Source organism: Pteropus alecto, unplaced genomic scaffold (assembly GCF_000325575.1).
Source record: "Pteropus alecto unplaced genomic scaffold, ASM32557v1 scaffold145, whole genome shotgun sequence".
Lineage (NCBI taxonomy): Eukaryota > Metazoa > Chordata > Mammalia > Chiroptera > Pteropodidae > Pteropus > Pteropus alecto.
In genome coordinates, this window is record NW_006436285.1 from 933 (window position 1) to 22,974 (window position 22,042).

Sequence of the window (22,042 nt, forward strand, 5' to 3'; positions counted from 1 at the left end):
TTATCCAGTTGGATAATGTCTCAGCTACACTGGCACTCAGTACACACACTGGGAAGGGGGAGGGCTCAACAGAGGAACAATGGATACCACCAGCACTTCTGCCCAGAAGAAAGCCTCACCTCCGGCCCTCACTCTGACAACTCAGTGTCCCCCTGTAAGTCCCTGGTGCCCCCTAGCAGCCTTCCAGGCTCTAGTCTCAGAGGGAGGGAGTCCATCATGCAAGTGCCCTCGCAGACACGGCCCCTTTAAGAGGCGTCTGCAACTGCCAGCTGCCGTTGCCATAGCCTCTCTCCCACTCAGCTGCTTAGGATACTTGGGCCCCTTGGAATCGGGCAGCCTCGCATCTTCGCCCCCTCCTATCTTCTACCATTGCAGGTTGATGTCTTATTTATCTCCCTAGTTGTAGTGCTTCTATTCACCTAGACCCCCAGGTGACTGTGCTTGTTGTTCCGTGCTTCCATCACACCTTTGATGTTGTCTCAAGAGGGGATGAATAAAGCCTCTATCATCTACACCACTTTCCCCAGTCTCTCATTGCGGTTTTAATTTGCATTTCTCTGATGATTAGTGACGTCAAGCATCTTTTCACACATGTCTCTTGGCCATCTATATGTCCTCTTTGGAAACAATGTCTATTCAGGTCCTCTGCCCATTTTTTAAGTGGATTGTTCATTTTTTTTTGGTGTTGAGTTGTATGAGTTCTTTATAAATTTTAGATATTTTCCACTTATCAGATGTATCGCTGGCAAATAACTTCTCTCATTCAGGAGGTTGTCTTTTTGTTTTTTTGGTGCTTTCCTTTGCTGTGAAAAAAAATTAGTTTGATGTAATCCCATTTGTTTACTTGTTCTTTTGTTTCCCTTGCCCAAAGGGATATATCAGAAAAAAATATTACTAAGAGCAATGTCAGAGAGTTTACTGCCTGTTTTCTTCTAGGAGTTTTATGGTTTTGTGTCTTACATTTACATCGTAATTCATTTTGAGTTTATTCTTGTATATGTTGTAAGAAGATGGTGCAGTTTCCATCTTTTTGCATGTATCTGTCCTGTTTCCCAACACCATTTATTGAATAGACTGTCTTTACATCATTGTATACTCTTACATGCTTTGTGATAGGTTAAATGACTACATAGGCGTGGATTTCTGGGTAGTTTATTCTATTCCATTGATCTATGTGTCCGTTTTTATGCCAGTACCTATTACTATTTTTATTACTATAGCCTTGTAGTATAGTTTGATATCAGGTAGAGTGATATCTCTAACTTTGTTCTTCTCTCTCAAGATTGCCGTGGCTATTCGGGGTCTTTTATGATTCCATATAAATTTTGCGATTATTTGTTCTAGTACTGTGAAAAATGCCACTGGTATTTTGATAGGGATTACACTGAATCTATAGATTGATATGGGTAGTATGGACATTTTAATGATGTTAATTCTTCCTATCCATGAGCATGTTATATGCTTCCATTTATTTTCATCTTCAAGATCTTTCTTCAATGACATAATTTTCTGAGTATAGGTCTCTTACCTCCTTGGTTAAATTTAGATCTAGCTATTTTATTGCTTTTTATGCAATTTTCAATGGAATTGTTTTTTTTTAATTTCTCTTTCTGATAGTTCATTATTGGTGTATAAAAATGAAACCAATTTCTGAATATTAATTTTGTATCCTGCTACTTATTTATTTATCTATCAGTTCTCACAGATTTTTTTTTGGTAGAATATTTAGGGTCCTCTATATATAGTATCATGTCATCTGCAAATAAAGTTTTACTTCTTCTCTTCTAATTTGGATGCCTCTTTTTTTTCTTGTCTGATTGCAGTGGCTAGGACTTCCAATACTATATTGAATAAAAGTAGTGAAAGTAGGCATCCTTGTCTTGTTCCTGATCTTAGGGAAAACACTGTTAGAGATTTCCAGTTAAGATGGAAGAGTAGGTAAATGCTATGTTTGCCTCATCTCCCAACTACATCAAAATTCCAACTAAACTACAGAACAATCATCATTGAAAATTGCCTGAAATCTAGCTAAACAGAAGTCCTACAACTAAGGAAATAGAAATGAAGCCACCTCAAGGCTGCTAGGAGGGGTAGATATACAGAAATGGCTGGTCCGACACCCACATGTGGTGGTTGAAAATTAGAAGTGATATCCTGGGTAGGAGTTCCCCCAGGAGGAACAAGCAGTCCAAGGCCTATGCTGGGCTCCCCAGTCCAGGATTCCAGTGCCCAGAAGAGAAGTCCCCACAAAATCTGGATACGAAAATCGGTGGAGATAGTGGCTGAATGGGTTGGAGGGTTGTGGGGAACCCGTGCATGTACTTACTCCCTGAAGGACTCAGTCATTCTGGGCTCGGGCACTAGGACAGCAGATCAAAGGATGCCAGGGACACATGGGGAGGAATTAAATTGTCTCGCAGCAGGACAAGGGCTGCAGGGGCAGCTTTTTCCCAGAAAGAAGTGCTGGCAGAAGCTATTGCTCTTTGTTAGGCCCTCCCCTCATCTAGCATGCAGACACAGGCAGCAGCCATATCTGAGTCTCCATCAACCTGGCTAACACTGCCCTGCCCTGGTGATTCCCTGAGAACCTGCCCAACCCAACTTGCAGGACCACTCAAGCAATTCAAGGTGGCTTTTCCATACAAACAGCCTGTCTTGAGTCATGAGACGGAAAAGGTTCACAAAATTTAACAAGCAGCATCTGACTTCTCTGTACACCATACTTCATGCTGAGCAGCTCTAAACCTGACATTGGCAGCAGCCAGCCTCAATTTTTTGCTTGGCCTCTCAAGGCACCTCTAAGCCAAGCATGAGTAGCAGCTACTTGAGAATTGCTTGGTGGGTCATGCCAGGTGGCCCTGGGCAGGCAAAGGCTGCAGCTGAAGTTGGCCTGCAGTAGGACCACTCCCAGGAGACCCCAGGGCTGGCATACCTGATGACTGAGCCAAAGCACAACTCAAGATGACATCTGAGGACGTCATACCCAAAGGGTGGACTAGGCATGCACCAGAGTCCTACGAATGTGAATCCTGCTCCATAGGGTCAGCCCCTGAACAACAGCTATTCCACTGTATTCACGGGGTAGCCCTCACTACTAATCAGCTCAAGAGTAAAATACTTCCATTAATGTGCAAATAGCAACCGAGGCTCAAATACAAGAGAAAGGCACACACAATCCATACAAGGGACACACCTGGAGCAACCAGCTTAGGTCACCAGGGAGACTTGTGCCTATGTCCCACAGGAAACCTACTACAGAAGGCAACTTTACTAAGACTGGGTGACATAGCAGTCCTACCTAATATATAGAAACAAACAAAGGGAGGCAGCCAAAATGGGGAGACTAGGAAAGATGTCACAAATGAAAGAACAGAACAAAGCTCCAGAAAAAGAATTAAAGAAAATGCAAACAAGCAATCTACCAGATGCACAGTTCAAACACTGGTTATAAAGATGCTCAATGAGCTCAGGAGAAGAGCAGATAAACTCAGTGAGAACTTTAACAAAGAGATAGACAACATAAAAGAGAACCAGTCAGAAATGAAAAATACAACAACTGATATAAAGAATACCTTAGGAGGTATCAATAGTAGATTAGATGAAGCAGAGGATCAAATGAGTAATTTGGATACACCTAAAAACACCCAATGAGAACAGCAAAAAAAAAAAAATCCAAAAAAATGAGGCTAGTCTTGGTTGTGGGTTCTTGTGTTTCATCAATTTGAACATTTTGTGCCAATCCCTTCTGGCCTGCAAAGTTTCTGTTTAGGAATCAACTAACAGTCATATGGAAACTCCCTTTTTCTTGCTGCTTTTAGGACGCTCTCTTTGTCTTTAAACTTTGCCATTTTAATTATAATGTCTTGATGTGGGCCTGTTTGTTTTCCTCTTGTTTGAGACTCTATACTTCCTGGGATTACATGTCTATTTCCCTTGCCAGGTTATGGAAGTTTTCTTTCATTATTTCTTGAAATAGGTTTTCAATTCTTTGTTCTCCTTCCTCTCTTTCTGCTACCCCTATGATGCGAATGTTGATACACTTGATGTTGTCCTGGAGGCCCCCTCTTTTCTTCTTTTTTGATTCTTTTTTCTTGTTGCTGTTCTGATTGAGTGTTTTCTGTTGCCTTATGTTCTAAATTGCTGATTCGACCCTCTGCTTCATCTAATCTATTGTTGATTCCTCCTAAAACATTCTTCATTTCAGTTACTGTATTCTTCAATTCCGCCTCATTTTTTTGTTTTTTCTCCATTGTTATGTTTTGTATCTCTTTGTTAAAGTTCTCACTGAGTTCATCTACTCTTCCCTTAAGTTCACTGAGCATTCTTGTAACAGGTGTTTTGAACTATGTGTCGAGTATATTCCTTGCCTTCATCTTGTTGTGTTCCTTTTCTGGAGCTTTGTTCTGTTCTTTCATTTGGGGCATGTTTCTTTATCTTCCCATTTTGGCTGCCTCCTTGTGTTTGTTTCTATGTCCCCAGTTGTATGACTTCTGTTCAGCCAGAGCTCAAGTGACTCCCAATGATGACTATTCTGTAATTTAGTTGTAATTTTGATGTGACTGTGAGAGGAGACAAGCACAGCATTTACCTACTCCACCATATTGACTGGAACTCTGATCTACAGATTTTAATTATACATGTTATCTTATTCTCTTAACACAAACTACCATCACTGTTTCTTCAAATAGGTTCTCGATCCCTTACTCTCTGTCTTCTCCTTCTGATACCCATATAATACAAATGTTGTTACACTTGATGTTGTCCCAGAGGTCTCTTAATCTTTCCCCATCTTTAAAAATTCTTTTCTCTTATTGCTGTTCCGATTGGTGTTTTCTGTTACCTTGTCTTCCAAATCGCTGATTTGGTCCTCTGCTTCATCTAATCTACTGTATTCTTCATTTCAATTTTTGTACTCTTTATTTCTGACTGGTTCTTTTTGATGCTTTCTATGACCTTTTTATGCTTACTATCTCTTTGATAAATTTCTTCTTGAGATCGTCTATTCTTCTCCTAAGATCAGTGAGCATCCTTATAACCAGTGTTTTAAACTCTGTATCTAGTAGCTTGCTTGCCTTCATTTCATTTAGTTATTTTTCTGGAGTTTTCTCCTTTTCTTTCATTTGAGACACGTTTGTTTTCTCATTTTGGTTGCCTCTCTGTGTTCATTTCTGTGTGTTAGGTAGGTTTGCTACATCTCTCAGTCTTGCCTGGGTGGCCTTATGTAGTAGGTGCCCTGTGTGTCCCAGTGGCGCAGTCTCCCTGGTCACCTGTGCCGAGTGCTTCAGGAGTGTCCTTATGTGAGTTGTGCGTGCTCTCCTGTTGTAGTTAAACCTTGATTACTATTGGCACGTCAGTAGGTAGGTACTGGCTCTCAGGTTGACTGACCAAGAGGATTGGCCACATCCACTGGGTATGAGCTTCTGTATGGGGGCTGACCTCACAGAATGGGATTTTCCCCAGTGGGCTAGTATGCCTACTGAGACTATCTTTTGCGTGTTCCACTTGTGGGGCTAATCAGATTGTGCTCTGTTGTGGTCTGACACCAGCCTCTCCAAGTGTGTTAGTTCTGGGGTGCCTTGGGAGGGGCTCCCGTGGCAGGCCAAATTCAGTCGCTGCCTGCGATCACCCGGAACTACCTGGTAGGATCTACAAAGTGATCTTTGGTTGGTTGCTGCCTCTGTTGGATGTGGAGGCACATGGGAGAGGCTCCCAAGCAATCTGAAACTGGTTGCCACCAGTACTGGGCCTGGGGCAGCTTAGCAAAAGGTCCAGGGCACCCAAAGGATCAAGGCTGCCTGCCAGCTTCCCATAAGGCTCAGCAGCTGAAGGGGCATTGTGTGGTATGCGAGTTGGGTGATGCAAGGTCCCAGGAAGTCACCAGGGTGGGGTGAGTAGTGTTTCCCAGGTTAGTGCAGATTCATATTTGGTGCTAGTGCTGAGTCTGTGGCCATTTGCAAAACTCTCAGATCACACAGAGCCTTGGGCCTACAGACCCCTGCGGGCCTGCAGACCCCCGATATTTGTTTAAAAGATACTGCAGCTTGGGCCAGGGTTGTTTGCCCACCACCTGAATTGTCTCCAGTGGTGCTAGAGCTGAGGCCTGGTGATTGCTGCTTATAGAGCCCTGGCTGAATTGATTGGGTAGGGCTGGTTACCCAGCCTTGAATATGCCTCTGGCAATTCTCCAGTTGGGTGGGGTGGGGTCCCAGGGAATCACCCAGGTGGAGCAAGCACAGTTCACCAAGCCAGTGCAGATTCAGATTTGGCCCTGTGTGGAAGGGCTCAATACAAGCAAGATTGTGCTTGCCTATAGGCTACACAGAAGGAGGGCTCAACAAAGTGATAATGATCCTGTATCTGTAGTTCTTGCCCTGTAGCCATGTAATTGTTTTCTTTTCCCTGTATGTGTCTGGTGCCTCTTGATCTGCTGTTCCTCCAGTGGAGCCCAGGGTGTGTGTCTTCGAGTGAGTCTGTGTGTGGGCCCTTTCAGAAGATGTCTTTGTTTCCAGTAGCCTTCCATCTAACCCAGATGGTCAGAATCACCACTGATTTTTACAGCCAAATTTGTAGGGACTCCTCTTCCCGGTGCTGGAATCCTGGGCTGGGTAGCCCTGGTGTGGACCTGGGGCCCCTCACTCCTCCAGGATTCCTCTGCAGCCGAGATATTTCTCTCAATGCTCAACTACCACACGCAGATGCAAGGCCAGCCTGATTTGCATCTCTATTCCTCCTGCCAGTCTTGTGGTGGCCTTTTCTGTATCTCTTTAGTTATAGGACTTCTATTCAGCTAGTCTTCCGATGGTTTTCCAGGTTGATTGTTCTATTATTAAGTTGTAATTTTAATGTGGTCATGGTAGAAGGAAAGCATGACATTTACCTACTCTGCCATCTTGCCCAGAAACCCAAAATTTTAAATGTGTTTATTTTTTGACCCAGATATTCCACTTCTAAGAAATTTCTAAATTACCAAGAGATGTACAAAATATGTTGACACAGGGTATTTGTCACAGAGTCCCTTTTAATAACAAAAATATGAAAAAAAAAACTGAAATGTCACAATAGGAGGTTGGTAAGTAATTATTATACATGCACAGGATGGAATATTATGCAGCCATTTAAAATGATGTAGATGAGTGAATGACAACAGAAAAACATTCACAATATATTGCAAAATGAAAATGGACGCTAAAAAGCAATATGCATAAAAGGATATTTTCTTGCAAAATAATATATATATACATAAAAAAGACTAGTAACACTTAGAATCAGAAAAACATTTTTAAATAAGTAATACATGCTTATTGTAAAAAGTTTGAGAAAAAACAGTATATAAAAAAATAAAAATCACTGACATCTCTCAACTCAAGGATATTCATGCATTTGATGTATTTCTTTTTATCTTCTCTTAACGTATAAACATTCGTGATATTTTAAAATTTTAGATCATACAATGTTGTACCCATATTTTCCATTTAAGATTATACAGTAAACATTTTTTCCATGGTTAATTTTTTTCTAAAAACATTATTATTGGCAATATAACATTCTATCATATGCATGTATTATTATTTATTTAACTATTCTGTACTGTTGAGCATTTAAGCTGCCTGGTTTTTTTTTACTATTTAAATTATACTTCATGAAAAAAAAACTTAAAATATTACAGATAAAGCTAAATTCCCTTTGATCATCACTCCAATCCCAATCCCCTCCTCCCTTCCTCAATAATATATGTGTGAAAATTAATTTCTAAAACATAAAGAAACAAGAAAAGCATGTTGAAGTCTGAGCAGTAATATATGAATTTGCCAGAATTAAAATAGCTAGGCCTATATTAAAAAGAAAAGAAAAAGAACAGAAAAAGTGACGCACTGAAAATCCTTCTATGGTAATTTGTATAAATCTCTTTATTTCCTTTAGCTAAAATCCGAGAGAAGCAGAATTACAGGGTCAAAGGATATGAACCCATCAAGCCCATACTACTATTGTCAAACTGCTTCCCAGACAGCTGTATAAATTTGCACATCCACCCATCTGTAACATATGAGAGTCCCTGTCCTGTTGCATCCTCAATGTGCACGAAAATTCTAAAAACAGAATATTCTTTCGACGTACTTTGATTTTTAAAATATCTGCTTTATGGAACTTTTTTCCTTTTTTTTTTGCGAAGTAGAGTGGATGCTGCGAAATCAAACAAAAGCATTGTGTCACAAGTCTTAAAAGGATGGGGATGGCTATTCATTAGAGAATGATATGGGTACCAACATGCCACTTTAATAATCCTTTGCATGTGCTTTATATGAGGGCATCTGGGGTATAGAGTTCATGGTCCATCCTCCCCATGAAGTGCTATGATGCAAGGGAATCACCCATCTTCTTATCTCTGTCCCCCAGTACAGTAAGTCCTCACTTAGCGTCATCAATAGGTTCTATGACTTTAAGTGAAAGGACATAGAATGAAAGCAATTTTACCATTGGCTAATTAATATAAACAAGAGTTAAGTTCCTACAGCATCACACCCATGGTATAACGAAACTATGTTGAAGAAAATGATATAATTCAAGGACCTGCTGTACAGAGCTGAATGCTGTGTGTGAGTTGATAAAAACTTGCTAGCATAAAAATAGACATATGTATGAACTCAAAAACACACTCTTCTATCAAGAGAAACATGCTAAATACAGAGGTCACAACATGACAGCTCAAGCCTGCACCCCAGGCTTGGTGATCTGGCAAAACAGAGCTAACTTTGCTAACAATCTGCTGTGAGATGCAAGAGACAAGTCAAGGTACTCCAGCTGTATCAACATGCCTTACTTCTGCTTTCTTCCCACCAATTCCATCTTTACCGCATACCTAAGTAGTTCAAGCTCAAATGTACACAAATCTATGTCACTAAGAAGCTAGAGGGAAACACAGCTAAAATTTAAAAAAAATACAAAAACTTGGAAGTTTTCAAAGCACCCTAAAGGAGTATCACATCTATAGGTTGTACACCTTAAACTTACGCAATGTTATATGTTAATTATATTTCAACAAAGCTGGAGGGGAAAAAAATCAAGTGGAAATGGGAGAAAATATTTCATTGACAACAGTATGCATATAAACATTAGGAATAAACACAATATTGGAAGTACAGAAACTAGATAAAGAAAACTATAAATATTTTATTGATGAGCATAAAATTCAATCTGAAAATATAGAAAGACATACTATTTTCTTGGATAGGCAGATGATTTTATAAAAATGTAAATTCTCTCAAAATTAACAAGTAAATGTAATGTAATACCTATTAGAACCCCAATAAATTTGTTTTTAATTAAATAAAATATTAAAATAAAGAAAAAACATACCCTAAAATAATTAAAGGCTAACCACAAACTGATGTTCCCTTGGCAGAGCTCTTAGTCATATAAGTCATCGATCCCTTTCTTTTACTCTATCTGGCTTGGATGCTACTCAAGCCACTTAGGTACCAGACTCAAGGATAATTTAGGCAGGCACTGCTGTTGGATCTGATGAGCTCCCAGTCGCTGCTAGTATTGGCATCATAACCTTCTTTCCCAGTTGGAGCTCCCAGAATATCCACTCCTCTAGCCCTAGGGTGTTCTGTTTCAGTTCTCAAAGCCACTATGGCTTCAGGGTAGTACTCTATCTCTGTCCCAAAGAGTCCTACTCTGAGCTGCAGACTGCTCTGTAATGAGTCTGTAACTGCTTTCTTACCATTCCTGGAATTTTTAATGGCTCCTGGCACTATAGCTGTCCCCTCTCTCACTTTGTGTGTTTCCCTAAAGTAGGAATTCTTGGTCAGAAGCCCATGAATGTGCTTCAAAAGATCTATGAACCCCTGAAACTACATCCAAAATTGTATGTATGTGCAGGTATATAAGAATATTTTTATGAAGATGTTTATAGCTTTCTTCAAAATATCAAATGAGTTGATAACTCCCAAAGAGCAAAAAAAAAAAAAAAAAAAACTTCTTGGCGAGGATTGTGATTCTTCCCTGAAAATGTCCCTAAAATATCAATGATTGAAAACTCCCAAAGAGCAAAAAAAAAAAAAAAAAAACTTCTTGGCGAGGAAGTATATGACTTTCAAATCTTGCTACACCTGCCTTACCAAATTCCCAGGATGGTCATGATCTCAGATTCAGGATCTCAGAGGGAAAAGCCTAAAAGCAATTGTTAATCTGTAAGTACTATTATGATTCCATTTCTTTACTGACTAAAGACACCCACTGCTCAGCATCTTGCCAACTGGTTAGAAAGCTCACCTATCTCCATTTCTATGAAAGCTGCTTCATCTGGTAGGGCCCGAGGGATCACTCCAGGGTCACTGAAGCTGGTCCTCAACAACGTAGCCATGGAGAAAAGGAAGAGCATGGCAGCAAACACAGGAATGGCAGGAGACAGCTGGACAGCCAGGTAGCGGCATCTGAAGAATGCAGGCAATTTAACATTTAGTTACACTTACCCTACATTGACCTCGAATCATTATCAGCATGTCAATCTGATCTCCATGACAAAATCAGAAGTACCTTGGTGGCAAGGACCATGCTTTTTTCTTCTCTTGAATCACCCAAAACTCCTAACATATGGTTCTGTACATAGTAGGAGCGCAACAAATACTTAATTGATTGATGCAACCTATAACATACAGAAAGCTCAGTCTCTCTTGTAAGTCTGCTGAAACTACATTTCCTCTGTGCCTCAGGAAAGGCTCACACCTGTTAAGGTCAGGGAAGCAACTAAGTCTGGATTTGCAAGCACCACAGGATGTTCGCATTCTGGGAATGTCTATAGCTTTTCATACACACTCATCTGGCATTAGGCCTGAGCTCCAGGAGGAGGAAAATAAGATGAGGACCAGTCATGAAACAGGGCCTCAGTGTCAGACAGAGAATATGTCCAGCATGCTTCAAGTTCAATAAAAAGCTTCAGGACTACCGACTGACTCTGCAACACCCATTCCTCTTCTCTCCTCAATTAGCTTAGCTGCTAGGTAACTAGTGACCACACAGAAATAAGAAAATTGTATCTTCTGAACACCGCTTTCCAACACCATGTTTGCTCCCCTCTTTCCTCATAATTCACCTGGAAGGCCATCCCTCTTCTTCTCTGGATATCTGGGATTTAGAGAGGTCTTGCCTCCTCCGAAAGGCCTATCCTAAGCTATACTAATTTCTCCCTTCCCTGCTCCTGTCATCTTCACTGCCAGAGCCTTGTATTGTTTCCTAGCTGTTTTTCCTTATGTGACTTCATCTCCCCCAAATGGACTTCATAAGAGCAAGAACCTGGTCTTGTTGGAGCAGGAATTCTTGGGTTTGAATTCTGGCTCTACCAGCTCCTAGTTGGGTGACTTAGTCAACTTCACTCTCCTTATCTGTGATGTAAGGATAATTATAGTACTTCACGGGGTTGTTGTCTGGATCGAATGCATGAATGTAAATTAAACATTTAAAACTGCACTTGACACACAGTAAACGCTAAGTAAATGTCGGTTATTAACATTATCATCATGATTCTATATCTCCCAGAGCCTATAAAGTATGAGAATAAAGAAGTTATCAACAAATACTTGTTGAGTCAAACAGAATTTCAAACCAAATAAATGGGAATATGTGATGAGAGTTGTCACTGACCTATTTTTATTCTCCTCCTCCTGAGGCACATTTTCTTCATCAACACAGAAATCTTCTCTTGGAGGCAGACTATAAGTGGATGAGCAAGAGCCAGAGGGAGAGCGGAGAAAGTAAGCTAAGGAAAAAAGCTTACCTCAATGGCATGGGGATCAAGCCAGTTGCATCCACTCAGAGCAAACATTTAACCCCAAGTTGTACATTCTGTACATTTGTTGCAGTTTTGGAACAATCTCCATGAGATCTTCCCCTGCATCCCCTCCAAACATGCAACTCCATGGAGGGTGCAAACATACTGTAATATTAGGCTGAGCCCTTTGTCATGAAGGTGAACATATGTAGTGAACTTGCGAAATGATTTTTGTGACTTTTTGCTTGTTTGTTTATGTATTTTTAACAAAATCCTTGGTCTTATTTTGCTTTTGTATGATTTGCTTCCTTCTCCTAAACACCAAGAATAGGTGGAAATATTTGGAGAACTGAAGGATCTGGCTGAGTTCAGGATAATTAAGGTCCTTCTGTATCACTAGCTTGTGGATTATCCTATTTTCTATTGTCCCCCTTCACTAGTACAGATAAATAATCAAGAAGTGAATTCAAAAACAAAAATCACCTTCACTTATCAAGGACCCAAAGGCCACAGGAGAAACACACAGCTCCATTTCATCAACAAACTGAGTGAAATTACCACACTAACAGAAAACAGCCACGTTCCTAGTCACTGTCCATCTCTAAGATCCCCCTTGAAAACAAAGAAGTAATGTCTCCAAGACTCAAACTGCCCTGGTATACAGTCTTCAATCAAAAGTGTCAGAAAAATCAGAGCCACCTGATTGGACACCAAAAGGAGTTTAAATTATTTTATTACAGGGAAAAGATACAGACAGTAGACCACACACACACACATACACACACACATGCACACATATGTACACACATGCACACATTTGCACACACACACACAAATTAATGTTGCCCCCATATAGAGAAGTACCCACACACGCTTAACTAAGTTCCATTCCAACACCTGCTTGCCAATTGGACAAAAGACAACTTAGATTTGAATTATCCTATGCCATCACAGATAAAGGTCTCTATAAACTCCACATAGATGACCTTCTGCACCTGCTAAAACAATCCACTCTATATATCAACAAGTATACAACAGGCTCATTGTATTGTTCTCCAGAGATGAGGCTACTGGCAGCCAGTTGTCGCTAGTAAGTGGGTGTGGCTGGGAAGACAGATGTGGGACCAACAGGGACTTTCTACTCCAAGTAAGAGGAAACTTAGAGAGACAGCAGCTAAAACTGTTGTGACCTACAACCCATCATGCCTGTCTTTAACAATTATGATCAAAAATAGCCCCCTAGGTTAGTCCCATCATTGCAGTAAGCTAGACATCGTCTCTGACAGGAATAAGCTTTGTGAAGACTTAGTGGCAATTCCCAATATCAACCTCAAAAGTCAGGAGTATCCTCAAACATCACTAATTTGTCTTAACAAAAGACTAGATCAGTCATCCATGAATATAAGCTGTTTTTTGAAACTCCCTACTACTTTCCATTGATATCGCTTCTTAGAATAATGATATCCATACACTTCAGGAAACAGAACTCTCTTTTGTCTTAAATTTACCAAGCAGCCTTCCCCTTTCCAGGGAATTAGAAGTTGCTTTTCTCCCTTGTGAATTTTATAAATGCAACCACATTCCCAAGTCTTCATTTTCACAACCTGAAAAGGGATCATCACTTTAAGTCCTCTCTCACAACTTCTTGACTGGCCTCAGGCTTCCATAGCTGGGCTAGATGACTGGATTCCCACATGTCCCATTGGCCACATGGTGGTACTGACCAGCAGTAACCAGCAGTGCCAGGCTGGGCTGGTGTGTCATGTCCCATCCCCAATCCCTAGCACACTAGTTCATTGGAGGGACAAGGATAATGCCACAGACTTCGATCATATGAAAAAACTCAAAAGAGATTCATGAGTGGAGCTGGTAAGAAACCAGATTCCATGGCTGGGATCTACCTCACAGACTAGCAGTGTGCACTGGTTATCTACAATACTCTGCTTCTAAGTCTCCCTAATAGTTTTCTTGCTATGTTTTTGTTGTTGTTGTTGCTCTTTGACCAGTACAATCAATCACCCAGCAAGTACTTGTGGGTCTAACAAATGAAGAACAAGAGAAACAGGAGTTAATTTTATTGGGAAAAACATAACTAATATATGAAACAGCAAGGAATAAGATAAGACCAATAATCAAATGTTAAGATAGTGATTCAGACTCTAAGGACTATAAGCGGTCAGAGAAGAGCTCTCTTGGGAAGCTGGTGGCTGCTTGAAACTGCTCCCATAGCAGCTGTTAAGGAGGGCTTTAAGGAAGAGCTGTGCTTGGAAGAGCAGGAGGCACCCAAGGACTAGAGCCCTTGGTCCCATATAATATAAATAAACCTTTGCTTTAAGTCCTCACTGATATGGTCGACTATCTGTCTTCTTACATACTATGTACCTCTAGAGCACAGTAAATATGTAGAGCCACCCACAAGACTGGTTCAAGGTTCTCCTGATGACACGCAGAGTCTGCTGAAAGGGAAAAAGTTTCCTTGGACACTAAAAACATAATTTAAAACCAGCCTCCAGATTACTGCTATGTGAAGGTCAGATGAAAATGCATAACCCTGTTTGGGAAAATTAAACAAACAGGATCATTTTCAATCCTGAGGCCATGAGCCATCCTCTCACTGAGGTCCAAAGTCTCTATCCAGGCAAACCAGGTAAGTAGTTGCCAAATTTCACTAATAATAACAAATTTCATATTTCAATTATAACAAATATAACAAATTTCAAATATAACAAATAACAAATTTCAATTTTAATATCTTCCTGTTCAAGAACTTAGAACAATTTCCTGCTGCCTACTATAGTAAACCCCAAGTGCCACAGGCTAGTATTCTAAGACCCTCCATTAACTAGCCATATCTAATCATCATAATAAGGTTCTTGTCTTCTCATTGCTCAGTTCCAGAAGCATTCCCCTAATTATCCTGAATTCACTAGCTTCTCGCTGCTGCAAGAGGCATAAGGTGCCTCTTTTGTTCTTAAACACAATATTCTCTGAGGAGAAATATTTAGGAGGTCTCTTCTCTCCCTCAGTAAGCATCTCAACTGATGTCAGCATGCTGGGGTACATCCTTGTTCTTTGTGCTCACTTTCCTCAAAATAGAAGATCACTATACTCAATTAAGACTCATTCTGAAAAGACGAAAGATGCATTCATTGGAGACTGACAGTGTCACACTCATTACTACAAAAAGGTAGTAGAAGCTGAACTATACAGATAAATTCTGAATGACAGAACCATAAAGAACTGTTAAAGGAAAGCACACTGTTCAGGAGACATAATAACTCTTCTCTAAGAATATGCTTTATCAGGAAGTTGAACTTAGCTAAGTACTATAACAGATTGATATCAAAGAGACAACTATGCCTTTCTAAAACTGTCATTTGGACAAGTCACAGATAGAATCTTGGGCAAGATGAAGCACAAGACTGAACCCCACAGAGCAATTCTCCAGAGAATGCTCTCTTGGTGAGAGATCATAATAAAATCACTTTTTCCTCTTCCCAATCTCACCTAAGGAACTTCAGAAATCTGGACCTTATCACTATAAGCACAGATATTCTGCCACATCAGAGTTTGGCTTTGGTCTGCATAGCTCTATTTCTTCTCAAACCTGGTAACTTTGTGTTGTCAGATTGCCTTTTCTCTTCTATCTGTTTTCAGGGACATGGTGCTCCTTTCATCAGGATCACCCACAGAGTAACAAGGTAGGGAGCATGCATTGCTTAAGTTTTCTCTGAGCTGTCCTCATCCCGGCAGCAGGGACTAGGAGAGGCCACAGAGGTGATGATCTCTCATAACTCACAAAGCTTACTTTCTAGGTTCATCCTTAAAGATGGGCTTCCCTGTTCCTGCAAGGCTACCAGAATACCATGGCAGAATGCTGTCAGTTTTCCACAAAGATGTCTTTATTTTCTGCGAGCATGAGCTGAGGAGGCCCAAATAACCTAGATGCCACTAGGTAACAAACACTAGCTAGCAAGAACACAGAATATGCTGGTCTAGCATTTGGCACTATGTACAGCTTTAGTAATCTAAATATCTTCAGGATTCCATATTCATAAGTTAACAACGAGATGAAAGGTAATGTCATATAGAGGCACTGGCTGGGCAACCGATCTTGATAAACTAACTTTACTTCTGTAGGCCTGGTTTCCTCATCTGCAAAAGGATAGGGATAGTCTCTAAGGCCCCTTCTACTCTAGTATTCTATGATTCTATGAATCAAGACTTACATTTTAAGTGCATCCAATATATATTAATTTTGCAACATTTTTTGACCACCTATTCTATATAAGGCCTGGTGGAGGGTACTGTAGGGGCCACACAGACGTAGGAGATAGTCACTGACATTAAACAAGTTCAAAGTGTAATAACCATAGAATTCAGAAATAGAAGTGTCATACGATTATGTGTTAAATGCATGATATGTACAATTAGTCCCATGAATGCATAAATTACTAAAAAGGTTTCATGTACAAAGACTCAAAAAGGGACTTAAAATAGAGGTAGAATGTAGATAGGCTAGAAGTGGGACAATTACTAAGCAGTGATACAAAGCTTCTTTTAGTTCATTCAGTTCAATAACTCTGAACATCACAAGTACACGAGGGTCAGTCCAACAGGATTTGATAGCGCCTTGACACGATTTCCTCCGCATATAGCACAATGAGACATAAGCACCAATCATAGCAGCAAACAGCTTCAACTTCGGGGGTTAAGAGACACACAGTCATTCTTGCCACAACAGAAGTCTGGGAATCTTGACCCTACCAAAGATCTGATCACAAAGTTAAAAGAGGCAGCTAGGGAGCCATCTCCAGAAAACAGTGCACTTGGTCCTTTCTTTGGGAAGAAAGGACTGAGAAGTGTTCATGTGCTCAAAGCTGAAACTGGCAGACACTCACATTGCTTAAATACCTCACCCTTTCCTAATATAAGAATATATTAGGAAATTCTTTTTTTTTAAGCACTGTACAATTTGAACTCTGCTTTTAAATTCAAATATATTTATCATAGATACAATTATATTTAAATACATAAGTATATTTAAATACAGCTACCTAACAGTAATTTTCTATCTTCTCGTTTTCTCTTTGTGTATTTGACTCTACCAGATGGACACAAGAGTTATATAGAATTTCAGACTCTCTGAGTTGCAAAAGGCTTAATGATAACCTAGACCACTTTCCCATCCAGAGCAGGAATCCACTCTGTGACAGCAGCCCTGAAAGATGGACACCTGGCTTCTTTAGAAACACTTCCAACAATACAGAGTTAACTAACTCCTAGATGGACAACCTTTTTTCACTCTATGTATTTAATTTATTGTCTGTCCACTGAAAATTACAGGTCCCTCCTTTAAGAAGTCTAAATGTATAAAGGCAAAATCCAAAAATAAAAAGATATCTATTGACACTACTAACACTGCATGTTTTTCATCAAGGGGTACCCGTGCCTGACTAGATTTCCCAAGCCATCTGGCTGACCCATGGCTGTGCTACAGGCAACTATAAATCAACTTGTTACTAAGCAGAACTGCCATTACTAAAATGCAGGTTTAGGTTTAGATGTACCTCAAGATCTGGACTGTCTTCCCCAAGAAAAAAATGCAGCAGCCAAAGGAGGTGACACCTATGCTGCTGGACAATCTGAGGATGAAAATAGATAGCCCTTTTGCGGTTCAGACACCGTCACCTGCCTGAAGGCAGGGGGCTAGATCAACTGACTTCCTGAGGTCTCCTTAAATTCTAGTACTAACAAAGGAGCCTATGTTCTGCCCCCCCAGACCCTCTCCCCCACTGTGTGGTTGGTAGTAAATTACAGACTCCAAAGAAAAAGGTCAACCAGAAAGCAACTTCATTCTTCAGAGGCATGCTGGTTTCCTTTGTACAATCTGTCATTGGCTAGGCACTAGGCAGCCAGTATCTACAGTGTCTATGTGTCTGTATATCACACACACACACACACACACACACACACACACACACACACACACACACACACACACACACACACACACACACACACACACACACACACACACACACACACACACTCACTCACTCACTCACTCACAAACACTAATTCTACCATTCTCAGTAAAAAGGATTCATCACCAGGGCCCTCTCCCCTTTAGTCAAAGTTATACTTCTCAATTCCATTCTTCAGCTAATACATTTATATCCTTCTCCCCTTCCCTTTCTCCTTCCTAGCCCTACCCTCAAAAATATTTATTGCACAGACAGTTGTAACTCAAGACAGTTTACAAACAACCTCACCCATCATATCTTAGGACAAAGCATATGAAATAACTTGGCGGGGGTGGGGGGGAGTCATGGTGGTAGAAAACACAACCTGCCTCTGTCAAACAGTAACTTGGCCAGTTATAAGCTTCATCCCACAGGCAGTTTTCCTCAGAGGCCTCTTCGGGGACTAAGTGGAATAGATCCAAATCAGACTTTGTCTGGCTCTCAGATATGAAAAGGGCCAAATGCCAATAGCTCCAAATTTCAAGTTCCCTTGGCCAGTCAAACCAGAGGTTTCCTGGGCCCAGAATTACCAGTTTCCTCAGGGCCTGGAAACAAATCTCATTTCTATTTTGAATGGTTCCAATCACAAAAAGTTAACCCCAAGGTGGAGGGAGTGGGGAGCAAAAAGAGCTAGTAATTCGGCAGGGGATGGAGTAAAAAGAAAAGGAGGATGATAGACAGAAGAGTTCAGCTCTGCACTTCCAAAAAGAAGCAAGGCAAGAATAAAGTAAAGAAAACTTGGAGAGAAAGGTCAAGAGAGAAGGAAAATTTTTTTAAGTGTTGTGCATATGCCTGCCTGACTGCACATACTCACTTGTATCACGTACAAGTACACATACACACACTTGCAGAGCCATAAAACAGACTGGAAAGCAACTAAGAAACCATGATCAAACTGCCTAACTTCACCAAATACTTTACAAAGTTGGCAGCAGCAGCAGCAGCAGCAAAAGTGCCTTTAACAGAGAGCTCCTCTGACCTTAATTTCCTAGCCCTGTTATAAACTGGGTCCCCCTCCACTCCCTGCTGTTACTCAGGCCAGTTGCAACCATCAAGAAGACTGGCAAAACAGCCCAAAAAAATCACTCCTGATGCACTGGAAGAGCCTGAAGTTCACAGAGAAAGACAAAAATGAGCCCCAAGAGACCAAAGCTCATTTTAACTGCCCACAAAGGCTAGCCAAGGAGCCCGCTCCTCCCCGCCATGGTCATGCTACAACATGGGAGCTCTAGTTCCAGGGCATCCACATACATGAACTGCAGCAGGCTTAGGTCAAGTGTGGCTCAAAGTCTACACACACTTCTTGTCTCCTTAAGGTCTTCCTCATAATAATCCCAAACCAATTAGCATTTTCTCATCTCTAGAGTATACGGCATTCTCAGCACACCCAGCAGTCATGTCACAGTACCCTAGAATCCAGCTGGCCACCTCCCTAGAATGGTGGCCTACACAGATTTCAAATAGTGGCTCTAGTAGTGGCTATTACATCACAGAAAAAAATAACTCCAAGGCTGGTATCGAGCACATGCAAAATAGTTGTTTATGTTGAGTGATTCTGAATGAAAGAAAGAGCAACTCACTTAATAATTTAATAAGCACATATGTGCCATACACATAGCTAGTTTGTAGCACAGCTGAGGCTGTAACCAATCTGCAGGTCCCTAATTCAACTGGCTTTTCAATTTAACAGTGGCTGAGAGCTGTCCTAAAGAAACAGGACTCAGAATAACAGACTAGGTAAGTTTGGTGGGATGGAGATATGATCATGAGGGATGCCCCTGGGCTCAAGAGGAGTGTGGAAGAGGCAGTCTGTCACTAAGCACCTAAGGAGTTCACTGAAAAGCGAAGTTGAGTAATAAAAACAAATTCCTTTATTTCCCAAGTGTGCCAGGGGTAGCCCCAAATCAGTGCTATAAAATTGGTATCAGGTCTTGGTCTTTTTAGGCAGCACATACTTTAAGCATAAAACAATGAATTCAGTTGGCATGGTTTATAGACACTGCTCAAGAGGACAGTGACAACCAACCAAGGGCCATTCATAAACTTCCCAGAAAGAAGGTTCTTCCCCTAGACCCAGAGTGACCATTATCAGGCAACACTACTCAATGAAAACTCACTCGAAGGCGAAGAAGAGTGTACATGTCCCCAGGATGAGGAAGAGGGTCAAGTAGAAGATGCCCTTTTGCCGGGCCATCATGACACGGCCATCGCAGCAGAAGGTATTCCTGCCCGGGAGTTTCTCCCATTTCCGTGTCACCTTCTTTCTCACCACCATCACAGACATGATTGGAATTCCTGGTCCAAATGGGCTTTGTGATTACGAGCGGGAAGAAACAGAAGCTGAGCTCAGCTTTGAAATCACGTTGCCTGCTATTGCTGAGGCTGGGTCAAACATCATCAAAAGTCCAATTTCTAGTCCTAAGAAAAAGCACCAAAAACAAACAAACAAACAAACAAACAAAAACAAACAAAAAAACGAGGCAAGAATATGAAATGCAGTTCAGAAGGCAGAAGATAAGTACTGCCTGAAAGGTTGAGGGTGGGGAAGTGGGAAAAGTTTATTTCCAACCTGTGTTTGTCCTGTAAAAAATTAAAGGTTCTCAAAAAAAGAAGGGGGCTAGTATATTTTCTTAAATAAACCCCAGTGCTTCCAATATAATACTAATGATTTGTTCATCATAGAACTTTGGAGCTAGAAAGGTTTTTATAAGTGATATCTCCAATTACTTTGTTTTGGAAATGAGTCAAGTGAAGACCAAAAAGAGGAAATAACTTATCCAGGGTCACACAGCCACAAAGCTAAGCCAAGAAGACACATCTGCAGACTTTTGGTCCAGGGCACTTTCCAGTATCCTGCATTGTTCTATAATCATCATTAAGAGGACTAAAAATAATAGTAGAGTTTCTGTCCCTAAGGAGCCATTTCCTCCCCCTCCTCTGCTTTTCATCTTCTTTCTTCAATAAACCATTCAAATATGAATCACACCAGGGAACAAGTCACCCTCTGGCAGGCTAGGAGGTTCTGGACACTCTGGAGAGTACCCAGGTTCTATTTACTCAGAAAAAGATTTCCCCTATTCAAACTTTCAGTAACTTCCTGAGTCCAGGAAATGAATCAGTCTTGCTGGTCTGGTCCAACATTTATGGGAATCCTAATGAAACCGCATCACAAACCTGTAGGTGGAAGGCTGACTTAAGCAGAACAGAGTTGGAGGGTGGGGGCAAGGGAGGGGAGAATGGTAGCAGTTAAAAACAGTCATACAGGTGCTTTCTGGGACATTTTATAACTACCATCTCTGCTTAACATCCTGAATCCCCAGGCCCAGCCTTTCTCAGCCTCTGCCACCCTTCTAGTCCTTTCAGGTGTGGTGCTGTGGCCTCTATTTAGTAACACCACATACCCCACGCTGGCAAAACTGAGGTGGAAGCCTGCAGCTGGACTGACTGATGAGAAACAACCAATTGGAAATCATTCCCTGGCTGGAGAGGGCAAGGGTTCAAATAGAGACCAGGCAGATGAGCCAGGCAATGAAAAGGTAGAGGGCTTGGGAAAGGGGAGGGGACACCAAGGTGCAAAGAACACTTCCTTTGTGTAAAACTAACCTGGAAAACAATCTTCTGATAACCAGGCCTAGCAGACGAAGAGACCAGGAAGGGGAGCCAGGCCTGGGAGAACAAAGATCAAAATCTGTCCAGAACCAGCGACCGGCCCACCCCTTGGGGGCCGAGGCCTGAATCCGGGGCAGGCTGCGGGCGCGGCCTTGGAAGGCCCGCCCTGCCTTCGCCCGCCACTCAGCAGACCACCGCCCCAGGCAGGTTAGAACGCGCGCCACCTCCACGCTGGTACACACTCACGCACGCCCCGCCACGTGTAGTCACCCCTGGCCAGGGGCTCGGCAGCTGGCGAGTTGAGCAGAGGAGTGTCAAAGTCCGTGCGCCTGGGAGCAGCGGAGGGGTTGGCAGCCCACCATGCGGCCGAGCCCAGAGGACCCCCACCCCCGCTCCTTGTTACCTGAACCCTGGAGCCTGAACTCGGCTGGGCACTGAGGGCAGGAAGTGGACTGTCCCAGGGGACTGCGTCAGCCGCCCCAAGTGGCAGCCACTTCTCCCCAGCCCGAAGGTTGCCTCCTCCTGAAAAGGGGCCCCTATGGCTGGGGCCCTAAAACAGCTGTGGCAACCGCCCACCGCTGGCAGAATGGAACGCTCCTCACGTCACCTGGTCGTTCCAGTAGTTGCTCGCCCTTCA

The 22,042-nt window shown here is 41.7% G+C and overlaps 1 protein-coding gene across 7 annotated transcripts; it reads right to left on the reverse strand.

Annotated features, from left to right (window-relative positions):
* Nucleotides 1-7,000: 7,000 nt before the first annotated feature.
* On the reverse strand, nt 7,001-22,042 carry LOC102887918 (palmitoyltransferase ZDHHC9). 7 transcript variants are annotated; one of them, XM_025047236.1, is made up of 7 exons: nt 21,809-22,042; nt 21,652-21,696; nt 21,400-21,462; nt 19,914-20,214; nt 11,644-11,712; nt 10,276-10,436; nt 7,001-8,181 (listed from the first exon to the last, which is right to left on the reverse strand). In XM_025047236.1, exons 4-7 carry the CDS (start codon nt 20,078-20,080, stop codon nt 8,138-8,140), a joined length of 441 nt encoding a protein of 146 aa, XP_024903004.1. In that variant the 5' UTR covers nt 20,081-20,214; nt 21,400-21,462; nt 21,652-21,696; nt 21,809-22,042; the 3' UTR covers nt 7,001-8,137. The 7 variants fall into 7 exon arrangements, with proteins under 7 accessions (XP_024903004.1, XP_024903003.1, XP_015445362.1 ...); XM_025047235.1 differs by having other exon boundaries at nt 21,652-21,734; XM_015589876.2 differs by lacking the exon at nt 21,652-21,696 and having other exon boundaries at nt 21,809-22,041.